The sequence below is a fragment of the Myotis davidii genome, unplaced genomic scaffold, assembly GCF_000327345.1.
Source record: "Myotis davidii unplaced genomic scaffold, ASM32734v1 scaffold96, whole genome shotgun sequence".
NCBI classification, from domain to species: domain Eukaryota; kingdom Metazoa; phylum Chordata; class Mammalia; order Chiroptera; family Vespertilionidae; genus Myotis; species Myotis davidii.
The window spans coordinates 2,436,705-2,452,318 of NW_006289416.1; the positions used below are offsets into that span (position 1 = coordinate 2,436,705).

A 15,614-nucleotide genomic window follows, 5' to 3' on the forward strand; every position below is an offset into this window, starting at 1 on the left:
CTTGCTCTTACTCTTCTGTTTTTGGGGTTTTGTCTTATTAAAAATTAGGCATGATTATGCCCTGGCTGGTGTTGCTAAGTGGTTAGAGCATCAACCTGCACACTGCAGGGTTACAGGTTCAATTCCCCATCAAGGGCATGTACCTGGGTTGCAGGTTTGAGCCCTGGTTCTGGTCAAGGTACTTGTGGGGTGCATGTGTCTCTCTCACATTGATGTTTCTCTCTCTCCTCCTCCTCCTCCTTCCTCTCTCCCTTTCACTCTCTCTAAAAAAAATAATCAATGGGAAAAAATGTCATTGGGTGAGGATTAACAAAAAAGAAAAAAAAAATTAGCCGTGACTAAACACCAGCACAAATGGTTCTGTACGTAGGTCTATAGCTGATGAGTCCTCAAGGATTTCCCGGTTTGGGGTTGTCCCTACTCTTTTCTAACTCTCCCTATCTACCTTCTACAGAATTTATAATATAAAATTAGTATAATTACAAACATAGCATGACAATGTTTCTTTTAAAAATTAATAATTTTATTAACATCTTTATTGAAATATAGTTTGAAAACCATTAAAATTACTTATTTAAAATATACAATTCAATGGTTTTAGTACATTCACAGAGTTGTGCAACCATCAATCTAAGAACAGTTTCATCACTCTGATAAGAAACATTCACTTCCCAGTACTCCTACCCCAAACCCAGGAAAACCACTAATTAATCTACTTCCTGTCTCCATAGATTCTCCGTATTCTGGACATTTAATATAAATGGAATCATACAATATGTGATCTTTTGTGACTGGCTTCTTTCAAACAGCACACTGTCTTCAAGATTTATTCATGTTAGAGCATATATTAATACTTAGTTTATTTTTAATGCCAAATAATAGTCCACTGTCTGGGTAGAATACATTTTTAAACCATTCATCAATTGAAAGAAATTAGGGTTGTTTCCCTACTTTTTGGCTGTCATGAATAATGGTTCTATAAACATTTGTGTACAAATTATTGTGTGGATACATGTTTTCAGTTCTTCAGGATATATACCTAAGAGTGAAATTTCTCAGTCAGATGGTAATTCTATGTTTATGATTTTGAGGCAAATCAACTAATTATTACTTTTTCTTTATTATATCTCACTAGAGGCCCGGTGCACGAAAGTTGTGCACTCATGGGGGAGGGGGTCCTCAGCCTGGCCTGAGCCCTCTCACAGTCCAGGAGCCCTCAGGATATGTCTAACTGACGGCTTAGGCCCACTCCCCTTAGCACTGCCACAGAGGCGGGGGAGGCTCCCACCACAACCACTGCACTGGCCAGCTGTGAGCCCGGCTCAGGGCTTCTGGCTGAGTGGTGCTCCCCCTGTGGAAGCACACTGACCACCAGGGGGCAGCTTCTGTGTTGAGCATCTGCCCCTGATGGTCAGTGCATGTCATAGCAACTAGTCATTCTGCCGTTCAGTTGATTTGCATATTAGCCTTTTATTATATAGGATTAGAGGCAGCCATAGTCTTATTAATTCAGGAGAGGAAAGTTTTAGGGTCAAGTTTGCATCATAACAAAGACAAGAAAGGTTTAAAAGTCTTTAAGCTAAAATAGCTTTGCTAAGTCATGTTGTCCTTGTCTATTGATAACCTAGGATGGTCTTGTTGTGATTGCACATTTTTCTTGGTAAAGCTGGATTTAAAAAATGCTGCCTGCCCAAATTCTATGAACTGAAACACCTGGAGAGGAAGCTGCAATAGCTCTTTGCCCATCTGGAAATGAGGCACACTTTAAGGGAACAAGATTTTTCTGGGGTACTTTTTATGGAAATCATTTGTTCAGAAGGAAAAAGGTGTTTGCCAAAATCAACTCTAAAACGTGTTTAATTCATTTGAAAAAAATTAATGAATTATTAAAGAATATGACATTTTTTTTCTACAAGAGAATATGATATCCAGAGGATGATATTTATTGCTATTTTACCCCTGGATCCCTAAAGTCTCTCTCTTTATTAGCTCTGTGAATGTTGTATCCAATTTGTGTGCCTATACACTTACCTTCAAATTTGTAATATACATCTGTCATTCCATCGCTAGTCAGACTATCACAGGTATTCTCTTTAAAAAACAAAAAACAAAAAACGAGATTGCTTCCCCATGTGGATTTCTCCTTGACAGAATATACATTATCCACTATATGTGAATCAATAGCCTAAGAATGCATCGAGATAATGAAAAAAAAAGCAATATAATTTTGCTGGGGTAGTGAGCATATAGGACACTGTTCTTGCAACTGTTATGCAAAATTGCATGGGCTTAAAATTTGCACTAAGTATTCACTTAAGTGATAATCTTCAGTGATAAGATTTGATTTCCTTAGGTATCTTGATATGAATGAAATGTAAAGTTGCAAGTCTAGCATTGTGAGCCACGGCCAACCACTCCCTGCCTCCCAAGTTCTGTGTTTACTGCCTTACTCACTCACTTTGCATCGGCAAATCATAGAGAGAAGCTAAATGCTCTCAGCTGCACTATACCAAATCAACGCTGAGATGAATAATGAACTTAATTTTCCATAAAGACATTCTGTTTGGCATTTCAGCTAATAAGGTAAGCTAATGGCAATTCTGGGCTATGGAAAAGAAAATAGTCTCATTGTGTTTGATTTCTGTGCTAATCCATAATTCTTTTAATATGCTGCAGTTAATGTAATGTTTCACTATGTCTGTGAATGTGGAATGAACAATTTTAGGAAGAGTACCCCCAACAAACCCCTTTTCTCTGATTAGGTTGCTTATCTATGAGAGGGACAGAGGGAAAAATCCAGCTTTTTAATAAAAATGTCATCTATATAATATTTTTTTACCACCCATAGTGCAAAGTGAATTTAGCTGAACAACAGAAAATTTAGATGCAGCAGAGATAGACCAATTTATTTAAGCACTGCTTATTGAATATAGTTAGCATTTAGTATGACATATAAATTGATGTTGAATGTGCTCTAAAGAAAGCAGAATACATAAATCGTGTTGGTTTCTGAGTCATTTCATTTCTAAGTACATGTTATTCTCGAGAAGGTAATATTTTCAGTTGCTAACATTATTCCAGCTTTAGTTTAGATGGGTTTTATTTTGTAAGATTGTATTTCTAAAATAGCAGCATCACAGTAATATGAATTTTGGCTATTAGTTTCTTATTTACCAGGGCTGCAATGCTTTTAGTTCCTGTGGAAAATGTACTTTTTGTTCACTGAAGTTCATGGAATTAAAAACCATGAGACCTGTCTGAGACTTTCGTTGCTACTTTGGTTATGCTTTTTGTGATAAGTTTTTCAGCCTTTAACACAAGGGTTTTATTTTAGTCAGATTGGAGCACAAATCCCTGAAACCAGCAAAAGCTTAGCAAGATGGGGAGGAAATTGCAATCTTTTCTATAAGAACGACAAAAATGAAAAATATGATCAAGATTTATGTTCTCTGGGCTCACTGCTGTGTCACCTGAAAATTAGAGACTCTATTCTCTCAAAGTAGGTGACCTCAAAAGGCATTTCAGAAGGTCTATTCAAAAACAGCCGAACTATGTGGAAATTTTGGAGAAATGGAAAGGAAATGTTTCTTCTATTCCTACTGTCAAACCTTCCCATTCTGTTTTCCTGAGTGGGGAGTGGGCTGTGAACACCGGATGTTTTTGTTTTGTGGAAATCTTTAAACATCACAGACTTTTATAGAAATGAAAGAGTTTTTATGACCCTCCCCCCTTTAAAGTGTCCACGGTGTCTGTTTTCCTTAAAAGTATAAACAGGGTGTTTGAGTACAAGTATTTAGCTGCCACTAATGATTTAATTCCACTTAAATATCATCCATGCTCCACCTACAAATTTGAGCATTTCTCTTGAAATGCCTCTAATATAGGACAGCCGTGCAAAGGAGGAGTGTGTCATTTTAGTCTACCACAGTTCATTTTTAAGAACACCAAGACAGACAGACATATGTTACCTATTGTGGGAAGAGCTCAGATTTATCTCAGTGCAGTCGCAGATGCAATGGCGTGAGCGCACTCCGCCTATACAAGCTTCCTCGGCACACCGGGAAGTGGCAGCGCCCTAGAGCCCCTACATAGTACCCTATCTTTCCTACCATTGGTTGCCCTAAGGATAGTGTAAACTTCTGATTGGTCTGGGATGTTATATATGTCGCTGCACTTAAACAATAAAGTCAGATCTGCGTCTTGAACCTGGTCTCCGGAGTCGGGCATGCTTCGTTAGGACTCCGTCGGCCTCACCCCCGCGGGACCCCCTGCCTCAACCTATTCTTCAAGGCTTTAAGATGTGTTCAATTCCATCCTCTGTTTATAGAACCCTGTTGGAAGCACAAATGTGGTGGATTGGTTTTTATTTGTAAAGTGTTCATTTTCTCTTCATCTTTCCCCCTTTCCCTCTCACACCTCTTTGCTCCAGACCATCCTTGGCTGCCCCGTGCACTCTTTTTCTCCTTTAATTCTAATATTTATTTTCCATTTCCCTTCTCTCTAATACCTCTGGATTGCATTACATCCACTGGAAGAAACTAACTAGAAAGCAAATTTTTGTAACCGCCAAGGTGTTTTCTTCTATTTCCTGTCAGTTGTACAACATGAAATATCTTATATCAGCGTGACATTTTATCCAGTAGAGCTACCTAAAACCAACCTGCTGATGTCAGTCTGCAAGGCTGTCTGGCCAGCTTCCCTCTCATGGTTCTGTTGTCTACAACGGTCAACCCACTCACACTCAAGATGAGATTCAAAGCTGCCAAATGCAGGGCGTGTGTTATTTGCAGACTAGCGTGTTAACTCTCCGTGTTAATTAATGCGGAAAATCTAGAGGAAGCAGCACCACCACCTTGCCTTCACACACCCACAGAGCAAAGACCACAGAGCAGCCATCAGCTGAGGACAGTGGTAACAGACAGCGGCATTGTTACAGATGGCCCGCCATCATAAGACGTTCTTGGCATGATGGCAAGGAGGCCTGAGCAGAAGGCAGCAAACAGATTTGTTCCCAAATAAATGTGAAGCTCATTCTTGGGGACAATCAGAATTAAGTGGAGGGGGAGCAAAGATGAGAGAGGACTAAAATATCACTAGACTTGCTTGTTATTGCTAAGGTTACCTCATGTAAGCTCACGGTCTGGAGAATGCAAGGATGTCTGCATTATGAAAACAAAGGTATTGCTCAAAACCTATCAGGTCTAAAATTGGGCTTAGTATCTTCCCCACAAGCCTCCTTACCCTGTGTTTCCTACTTCTGTAAATAGCAACCCTGCCTACCCAATTTTTTCAATCCCAAAACATGGGAAAACCTTAATTTTCCCCACCTCTATCTCACCCTCACATTTCCAAGGTAAACTCATAAAAGTCGGTTGGATGAATGGATAAATAAGTGAAGAAATCACAATGTCTTATAATGTTATTTCTATTCACTTCTCTCCATTCTCTCTGCCACTATCCTAGTTAAATGTCTCTGGTTTCTCACCTTGATTTTTCTAGATACCTCCAAGTGGTCTTCCTGCCTCTAGTTTGCCCTTACTCCAGTCCATTCTGTGTACTATAGCCCAAAAATGTTTCTAAAATACAGATAAAAATCACCAATTCTACTGCACATAAATCATCAGTGATTCCTCCTTACCCGGGGGATAGAGTCCAAACTCCTAACTTAATATGATTTACAGGTTATGACATAAGTGGAGACCTTTTCCTTCACAGCCTCATTTCCTAACACTCCCCCTGTCTAATCTTCATTTCAACCCTACTGATTGACTTCTAACTTTCTCAAAGGTGCCATGTTCTCCTGCCCAGGGCCTTTGCATGAGCTGCTCTCTCCTTTGTCTCTTCCATCCATCTATCCCAAATTCTTCTCTCCCCTACTTAAACCCTTTACAACCTTCAAGCCTCCTCTGAGATGGCACTTCCTCCAAGAAGCCCTCTTTGGCCAGCTTTGAGTTCACTACCCTCTCCCAATATGTTTTCACAGCATCCATTATTTCTTTATCATGCTTCCTCTATTTATAGGATTATCTGCTTCACTAACCTACCAGTTCCATGAAGGAGCATATCCAGTCTCTTATTCAAAGTTAGTAGCCGTATAGACTTCATTCAAATTCTATATGAATGCATGAGTAGATACGTGGGCACCATAACAAGCTTTATTATCTTTTGTTTTGATGATGTTGCAGAAACTGAATCAATGATTCTTTGTTACTTATTCCTGCAAAGTACTGTGATAAAGCGGTTCGCATAAATTCCATCATCTTGTTCCTATTCCTATTTTATAAATGAGGCAACTGAGGCTCAAATTGCCATAAGTGACACTGTTGATAAGACATGTGCCCCTTGGTCTGCTTAATTCCAGGGGCCTTCTCTTTCTATTCTTCACATGAGCCACTGCTCCCTAATAATGAGAGGAAAATTTCATCTTAAAAATGAACAGTGGAGTGTAAAAGAAAAAAAAGAAAAATCCTTAATTTGTCACTGCCTACCTATTCATTTGCCTTTTGACCTCCAGCGGCCTGCCCTGATTGTACTTTTCCTTGATTGTTAATCTGAAAGTACCTTTCTTTGTACTGTATTCTTTATCCTCCAGCTTTCTTCTATAGCCCCTATGCCTCCGGGAGGTTTCTGCTTTTCTTGCTCTCTCCACGGTGAAAGTAGCTGGGCCTCACATTTCTGTTTCATTTCCATTGTCCTTTTCAACACAATTTCCCCCCAGTCCTGCTCTATGATTACTCTTTCCACGGTGCTTTTGCCTGAACTCAGTGAGCCCTCAATGTTCGTCAGCCATAGCCTGTCAGACCATTAGGGGGCTTCCACTGGTCTTTCATGGGGGAAGCAAATTGCTGCTTGTTACCATCCAAGCACTTAATGAGCAGTACTCTCTGTGGGAGAAATATCTGGAAGTACAGCTAGAGAAGGGAAATGTACAATTTCTGGGAAATGTTCCATTTTGTGTTGACTGAGATAGTCTTCAGGGTCCTTGTGATGCAAACCAATACACGTTGCACATGGTCTCGGAATGTGAGAGGCAGTACAGCCTTGTGTGAGGGGCAAAGTCGTCTGCGTGGACAGGCATTGGTTTGAATCCTGTTTCAAACATTTCTCTGTCTACGTGACCTTGGCCAAATCAGGTAACCTTTCTGCACCTCCATTGCTTCATCTGTAAAACAGATAATAATGGTGTCTATCTCATTAAATGATGCCTGGCACACAGTGGGTGCTTAATTAACTATAATGTAGTGTTGGTGGTTGTGGTATGTGGGAAATGGCCCAGAATATGCCCACACCCTGATCCAGGAAACGACCCATGTTACCTTACGTGGCAAATGTGGCTTTGCAGATGTGACTAAGTTAACAATTTTTGGATGGGGACATTTTCCTGGATTATCTAGCCAGGCACTGAATGTCATCACAAGTGTCCTTATAAAAGGGAAGCAGAGAGAGACTTGACCCCAGAAGAAGGCCATGTGACCCTAGGAGCAGAGAGGTTTGAAGAGGCTGTGCTGCTGGCTTTGCGATGGAGGGAGGGAAGGAATGCATCTCTAGAGGTGGGAAAAGCGAGGACATGATTCTCCCGAGAGCAGTGATGGCGAACCTATGACACGCGTGTCAGAGGTGACACACGAACTCATTTTTTTGGTTGATTTTTCTTTGTTAAATGGCATTTAAATATATAAAATAAATATCACAAATATAAGTCTTTGTTTTACTATGGTTGCAAATATCAAAAAATTTCTATATGTGACACAGCACCAGAGTTAAGTTAGGGTTTTTCAAAATGCCGACACGCCGAGCTCAAAAGGTTCGCCATCACTGCCTAGAGCTTCCAGAGGGAGCTTAGCCCTGCCCAAACCTTGGTTCTAGCTCAGTGAGCCGATTTTGGACTCCTGGCTTCCAAAACTGAGAGAATAAGTGAGTTATGTTTAACCACTAAGTTTGACCATTTGTTATGGCAGCCATAGGAAGCTAATACTGTGGTGATATTCTGGGAGATGAAGATGACTCTTGAAGAGACATGACAAAGGTTGACGTGTGGGGCAACAGTAAGTGTTCAGTGTGCACCCAAAGGCATGGTTGGAGGGATCACAATGCTAGTGCCGTGGGTTAGAGGAAGTGCGGAAGGAGGAAGTGGAAGGGTGAAGCCATGTGGGGATTTTAGACAACGGAAATGAGGTCTTGTGGAGAAGGGAGGTGATAGAGTGGTGATTGAGGGTGGGTTGTGACAGTGCAGGGTGGCTGAGCAGATGGTGAATGTTCTGTTCAGGAAAGAGGGAGCAGTTAAGAAGAAAGGCTAGTTTGGGGAATTTCCCTGGGCAGCCAGGCTTGCTGAGAAAGGGAGGAAACATAGATTTAGAAAATACGACCTGTGTCCCAGAAACAAAAGCAGCCATGTCTGTTGCTTTCAGTGCCATATTACTGTTTAAAAAAAAAAAGACAGTCCAATGAAAGGAATTCTGAAAAAGACCTGTTGTGCTTTAGATCTAGTCCAGACTATTAGCAGGAAACTGAGTGCTTCAACTTAATCTGTTTCTAGCAGTGCCCAGAGAGGCCTCCATCTGAAGGGAAGTCTCCATGGATTGTACGTAATTTGTACTTCATACAGAACACACAGTGCCATTTCACATGGCCATTCCTCCACATACACTGTTTCCTCTCCCTCTTGCCCTGGGCCCAGCTGGCAAAGTATGTCCATCATTCAAGTAACTAGTCAAGTATGACCTCCTTGGACCACCTTCCATGCTAATTGCACTGTCTGGTGTGTGTTTTCTAGCAATTTCCACAGTTGATTGTAATCACACTGGAGTGCTTGTTACTCCCTCCCCCCCACCCCAATCTCACCTCTCCCTCCAATAGACAGAAAGATCCCTGAGGGCAAATGCGAGTCTATTGATACTTATATCTTCTGCTCCCACAGTGCTTGGCATATAAGAAGCAAATAAAAGTGAGTGGATGGATGGGTGAATTGATTCATCGATCAAATCCTGTGGGCAGAGTTATCATGGGATAAAAAAACAATACAGTTCATGAATCGTAGGTCAGTGTCTAAAGAAAAGTAGTCCTTCCATCCTACTCTTCAAAAGCAAGAAATAATAAAAGAAAGAACTGTTTCATGCATGGAACAGGGATTAATTCCTTTATCATTTATTGTTTAGTTCAAATTGCAACTCATTCTCTGAGCTAGAATTTAAGAACAACTTTACTTCATGCCCAGATCTAATTTGCCATCCCTTTTATGACATGATTTTTTTTTTTTTACCAAGGCAGCCTACAAAAGGAGAATAGCAAAATACTATGTTAAATGCATGCTAATTTATTTTCAAGTATAATAAAACCCCAGGTTGGTTTTCACCTATTGTATTGCACATTTGAGGGAAAATTTCCAAGGTTCATATTTTTTTCTTAAAAAAAAAGATACATATGCTCAATGCAATATTTATAAATGAATGCTACTATTATAGTTTCATTACAAATATAAATTTGTAAGAGCAGCAGTAAAACACATCACATTCACAATAGGAATAAAATTACAGTAAAACCTCCATATAACGGATTAATTCAGGCAAGGGATGTCCATTAAAGCTGGAAGTCCATTATATAATAAAGTAGGTTTTCCAACTGTGTATATTTTAAAAATTGACAAATTAGTTTACCTGTTTTTACTTATGTAGACATGTTTATCTAATTAAAATTAAGTATATATGAAAAGTTTAATTTCACAGGAAAGTTTTCTATATGTTATTACTATAATTTTAAAGTTATACTGAATAGATCTAGTGAATGGGTGCATTCACCAGTCACCATGAGTAAACAAATGTACAGGGCTGGGACGTGGCTTAGCACATGTGGGAACATTGGCCAGCACCAGTTAAAACTGCTGCAGAAAGTCACACCCGCGACAACAGAACCAATTACCCTGAGCGATGCCATGTGATCACATGCTAATCATTCGCCAAACATTGTTTAAAGCGGTGATTCTTGGATTTAAATATGTATATTTTAGTTTACATATGTAATATTTACTTATGTCGGTGAAATTATTGCAGTTTTTTTCCCCAACATATGGCCTATTCCATAAAATTGGTTAAAAATAACAGTAACAAAAAATAACCTGTTAATTTATTTATAAGAAAATCTTGGTTTAAGAGCATTTAAAAATTAACAGGGTGTTAATTTTCACATATGACATACAGACTGGACATTTTGCCCATTAAATCCGAAGTCTGATAAATCAAGGTCCACAAAACTGAGGGTTTACTATAATCATAGATATTTTCCACATGTACAGAATTCCTTTACAGAGCCACCTAGATTAGTGTTTGATTAAATAACTGGGTACTCTAGCCTGGCCTGGTGGCCACCTAAACTAAACATTGCAGATGGGAACTTGAGTGGCAGCCTCAGGGGTAGTGGTTGGGAGACTGCAGGGGCAACCAGGGACGCTGCAGGGCTAATTGCTATAAAGGTTCCCTTCCATTGCGTTCATTCTCCTAAGTTAGTTTGGGTCAAAGACCTGAGTGTAAATAGCAACTGTCTAAGCAGCTGCCCAGGAGGCCCACAGTCCATCCAAGCAGAGTGGGCCTTTGCTGCGCTGACTTGTACCTGGTGCCTTAACACAGTGCCTGGGTCGTCAGTGTAATTGACATGTTTTTAAGAGCAAGGAAATCAATGGTGAAATTTTTTGCTTCTTGCTGACAAATGAACAGAAAAACCTACAGTCACCTGCAATATCACAGCACATGAAACAAATAGAAATTTCAGAAACTGATCATTTAAGCCCTCCTACATTCTAAAAGACCAATATTTCCATAATGACCTGCCTTAATAAAACCTGAAAAAAATATTTACTCTAACAACTGACACATACTACTAATGTAACACATATCACATTATTTTAAAACCAGTTGTTTACAAATCTGTCGCACCCAGCAATCTGTAAGCCACTTGAGGGAAGGGATGATGTCATTCACTTGGCAGAGGCTGTGTCCTATTCATGCCTATGTTTCCAGTTACAAGGAGAGTATCAAATCAAGTAAATAAAACAAAATAAAACTACTCACCAATCTTTTTTTTATTGTCTAAAGTTTTCCATATGTCTCCTTTTTCCCTGATTAACACCCCCCCTCCCCACCAGCCATTCCCACCCAGGCAAGCCCTACCACCCCAGTGTCTGTGTCCATTGGTTATGCTAATTTGCATGCATACAAGTCCTTTGGTTGCTCTCTAACCCCCCTACCTCCCCTGCCATTTGTCTCTGGATCTATTTTTGTTCAACAAATTATGTCGATCATTATATCCCACATATGAGTGAGATCATCCCACCAAATCTTTTACCACATAGCCTGAGTTATACCTCACTTATTAATCAATTCAGGAGTCAGCATGGGAACCGTTAAGCCTGGATTTTCCTTCACCATTGGCGGGGGAGAAACATGGCAGCAGGTCTGGAAGGGCCCCTGTGCATGAAGGGGCTAGCAGGGTGTAGTATCGTGCTGGTGGGTTTGAATGGTGGACACATAACTGGCAACCAGAGGAGAGCATTCCAAGATGGATGAGGTTGGGAAGAGCTCTACATTGCACTGCTCCCTTAGAGAGTTGCCATCCATATTAGCATCTAAACATTCCAGATGTCTGAGTATATCACTGAGTTTATCAGATTCAATTCCTTTTCTTCACATGCACATCTACTCACATCATGCTTTGACAAATGTCAATCCCCTCCTTTACAAATGAAGAAACTGACACCCAGAATGTAAATTGCAGTTGACATGGCTTGTAAGGGGCAGAATTCAACTGGAAATCAGATCTTTCCCTTGGACCTATGTGCTTTTAGCTTTATCATACTGTAACTATCTATCCACTGAACTCAACAAAATAAAAACATGATTAATCTAGCCCTAGCTGGTTTGGCTCAGTAGATAGAGCATCAGCCTGGGGACTGAAGAGTCCTGGCTTTGATCTGGTCAAGGGCACATGCCTGAGTTGCAGGCTCAATGCCCAGTAGGGGGCATGCAGGAGGCAGCCAATCAATGATTCTCTTTCATCATTGAAGTTTCTATCTCTCTCCCTCTCTCTTCCTCTCTGAAATCAATAAAAATAGTTTTTTTAAACATGATTAATCTATATGAATAATTTTCACCAATTTGCAAAACTGTTTTGATCTCCCTGTATGGAGATGTAAAAGACTAAATTGGAGGTTGGTTTCTCTGTGGAAAGGAAGAACCATAACAAAACCCAGTCTTCAGGAATTTACACTTTGTGCCAAGCCTATGCCATTGCTTGTTTCACTCAAAGAATCCGTGTTCATGAAACATAGCAATAGAGGCATGAGAGTGGCATTGGCCTGTAAAATTAGGTATGTGTCACATGTTTTGCATTTTATATCATTTTGCATTTTATATCTAGGTCTTAGACCATGCCAATCTTTTTTTAAAAAATATATTTTATTGATCTTTTACAGAGAGGAAGGGAGAGGGATAGAGAGTCAGAAACATCGATGAGAGAGAAACATCGATCAGCTGCCTCCTGCACATCCCCCACTGGGGATGTGCCCGCAACCCAGGTACATGCCCTTGACCGGAATCGAACCTGGGACCTTTCAGTCCGCAAGCCGACGCTCTATCCACTGAGCCAAACTGGTTTCGGCGACCATGCCAATCTTTCCCAGTAAAAACTGTAATGAGGTAAAAATGTCTTATTCAGGGTAATAAACAATTATATCTGGGTGCAAAAGAACCTTCTATCACCAAAAATTGACTGGAATTCCTTAGTATTCTCTCTCACACACACATGAACACACGTGCACACTTCATATTCAATGTTTTCCCTATTACATTTTAAACTACCCAACGACAGTAACTATCCTATATAATAAAGAGCTAATATGCTAATTAGACTGGACAGTGGAACAACCTTCTGGAACGACCAGTGGGAGGGACCACGGGGCCGTGAGGCAGCCGGGGCTGTGAGGGCCACGCCCCTTGCATGAATTTCGTGCATCAGGCCTCTAGAGCAGATATATTTCATTTGAGAGAAAAAAAATGGGGCCTTTTTTTTCATTCTTTACCTTTTTGGTAATGAGTCAAAATGACCTGATTTGGGTTCTTCAAATATTCATACTTCCCAGTAACAAGGCTGACTTCTGCAAGTCGCAGCCACCCTGCAGCAGAGTGATTAGGCACTTCACTTCCCACTCAAGTTTGCAATTGTTTGTGCAGAGTAAAAATTCTGAATTAATAGAAAACATTCAACTACGTGCCCCTCATAGTATCCTACTTGACAAAAGAGATTATTTTCTTTTTCCCGAAGCTAGACTTGGATAACATCCAGAACCAAACAAAACAAACTGTTTTGTGTCACAGTGTCCAGAGGGAACATTTTTTTTAGTGAGACATGATTTTTAAATCAGAAAAAAAGTAAGTGACTTCCTAGCTTTTGTCTATATCAGTCAAATGTCCCCAATAACACTGGAAGAAGTCTGGAGCATAGAGCATATATTCTGGGGTAGGTAGGCCATTATGGGGCAGTCAGAGGCTGAAGGGGGGCATCTTCGCGCCCTTCCAACTGCCTAGGTAAAGAGGCTAAGACTCACTTTCTTCCTTGTACACCCATCAATCTGGCAACTCGAATTTCTTCTCCTCTCCCATCCAAGATGCCGCTATATGTAAATTTTGACCTGGTTTCAATTGTAATAAATATATGGGGCATAGAGGCAAAAGAAGTTCATGAGCAATTGTCCCAATCTGGGATTTTTTTCGGGTTGGCTTCCTGAACAAAAATCAGTTAAGTAACAATTGATTTTTTGGCCCAGTTTTACAGAAAGCATCATTTTCTTGAATTTTATGTGAAAGAAGTACATTTATTCATTTTGTTTGGGTTTACAAAACAGCTTTCCTTTTGTTCTTATGTTATGCAGACACCAAAAGAAGATATAAAAAAAAATGTCTGGGAGGCAGTTGGGTATCACGAAATATTTAAATCAGCAGGTTCTAGCACATGTGGTCAATAGAAGTAGAGGGAAACTGAGGCAACTGGTCTGATTGCCTTTGGAGAATTACCATAGCCTCATGTAGGAGGATTCAATATGGATACAATTTTATTGTAATGTACTTGAGTATGTAGATTTTCAAAAGATAGAGTGCCTCAATGAAAAAAAATTGTTATTGCATTAATTTAATTAACCATGAAAAATCCACATTTTCTTCCTTAAGAGATTGATTATATAAAGAAAACATGAAAGGCTAAATATATAAAAATAATATCTGCAATTTATTCAACTGATAAATTGGTATAAAGATTTACTTATTAGGTGATTCATTGCAGCCCTCTTTGAGAAAGATAGAAATGTGATGCTGAAAAGTGTCCCTCAGGGTACTGTTAATATGCTAGTTCCTCCATCTGTGATGCTAAAACATAAAATGTGGTCCTCATGAAGGCAGGGATTTCGTTTTGTTCAGTTCTACATCTTCAGTGTCTGGAAGTGGGCCTCACACAGGGAAGATGGGCATTAAACATTTGCTAACTGAATGAATAGACCCATATAATGAAGCATTTCATAGCTATTAGAAAGAAGGAGGTGGGTAGGCACTGACATGCAAAAACCAATATATACTAAAGTAAAAATGTCAAGTGCTGAACAGTATTTATGGTATAATATGAGTTTGTTAAAAAAGAAAATGTGCTTATATGTGGATATGTAGATATGCACACATATATGCACATATATGCATAGAATACCAGAAGGAAAATGTGAAAGTGATAACTATGGTGGTTACCTTTAGGAAGTAAGAATTGGGAGACTGGGCAGCAGGAGACTTCTACTTTTAACTCTACACCATTTATAGTGTTTGTGGGGTTTTTTAGAGAATTAACATATATAACTTTTACTAAAAAATGAATTCTGTGGAAAAACCCCAAACCCATTTTTATCTTAAAAAGATGAAATCTGTGAGAGATCACAAGCCTACCGCCAGAATGGGTCTGTTTTTTGAAAATTTGTGTTGTCTCTACAGGACCTCAGTCTGCAGAGACCACTCCATCACTGGCAGGGAAAACATAAGGAAGAAGTTATAGCTGGAAATTAGTGAACGTTGGGTAGGACAATTAGAAAGTAGGCTCTTTATTATTAAAGTCTATTTTTTTTTTCATTTTTTCAGCTTGGGCTAGAATCTTATGTTCAAGGAAAATGTACATGTAACTGAATGCAAAAATCCCATATGTTCTGAGTCAGTCGGCACCATTTATTTTCAATGAGATAAAACAGCTTATTTAAACTTTGAATTTTCCCATTGGGTTTAGACGATTCAGCTGTTTATCCAGCAGCACTCTGCTTAAAAATAGATGGGATGACATTTGTGGGTGCTTTAAAAAAATATCCTTTGGAGAAAGAAGCAGAACTCTAATGCCACATTTACCATCCATATTATGTAAGGAGGGCAAGTTTTATGCTGTGAGGGCTCAAATAAATTATTCTCCTTTCTAACCTATAACCTATAGCTCTTTGGAACCAATCACAATCATTGAACATATGCTATATATAAAGACATCCCAGCTGAGTTCTACTTTTCGGTGACTGTAATTAATTTAATGGAAACCTAAATGTGGTTGGAAAGAGT

General features: G+C 39.6%; 1 protein-coding gene across 3 annotated transcripts in view; it reads left to right on the forward strand.

Annotated features, from left to right (window-relative positions):
* Window positions 1–15,614, forward strand: part of DLGAP1 (discs large homolog associated protein 1) — a 521,097-nt gene that overhangs the window by 318,857 nt on the left and 186,626 nt on the right. The window contains exon 1 of one of the 3 annotated variants that reach the window (XM_006761854.2): window positions 2,462–2,583. The exons of the other annotated variants lie outside the window; for them this stretch is intronic. Within the exon in view, the coding sequence (XP_006761917.1) occupies window positions 2,533–2,583 (51 nt within the window). The 5' untranslated portion in view covers window positions 2,462–2,532. Of the gene's footprint in view, window positions 1–2,461; window positions 2,584–15,614 lie in introns of those variants that run through there. 3 annotated transcript variants of the gene reach the window in all.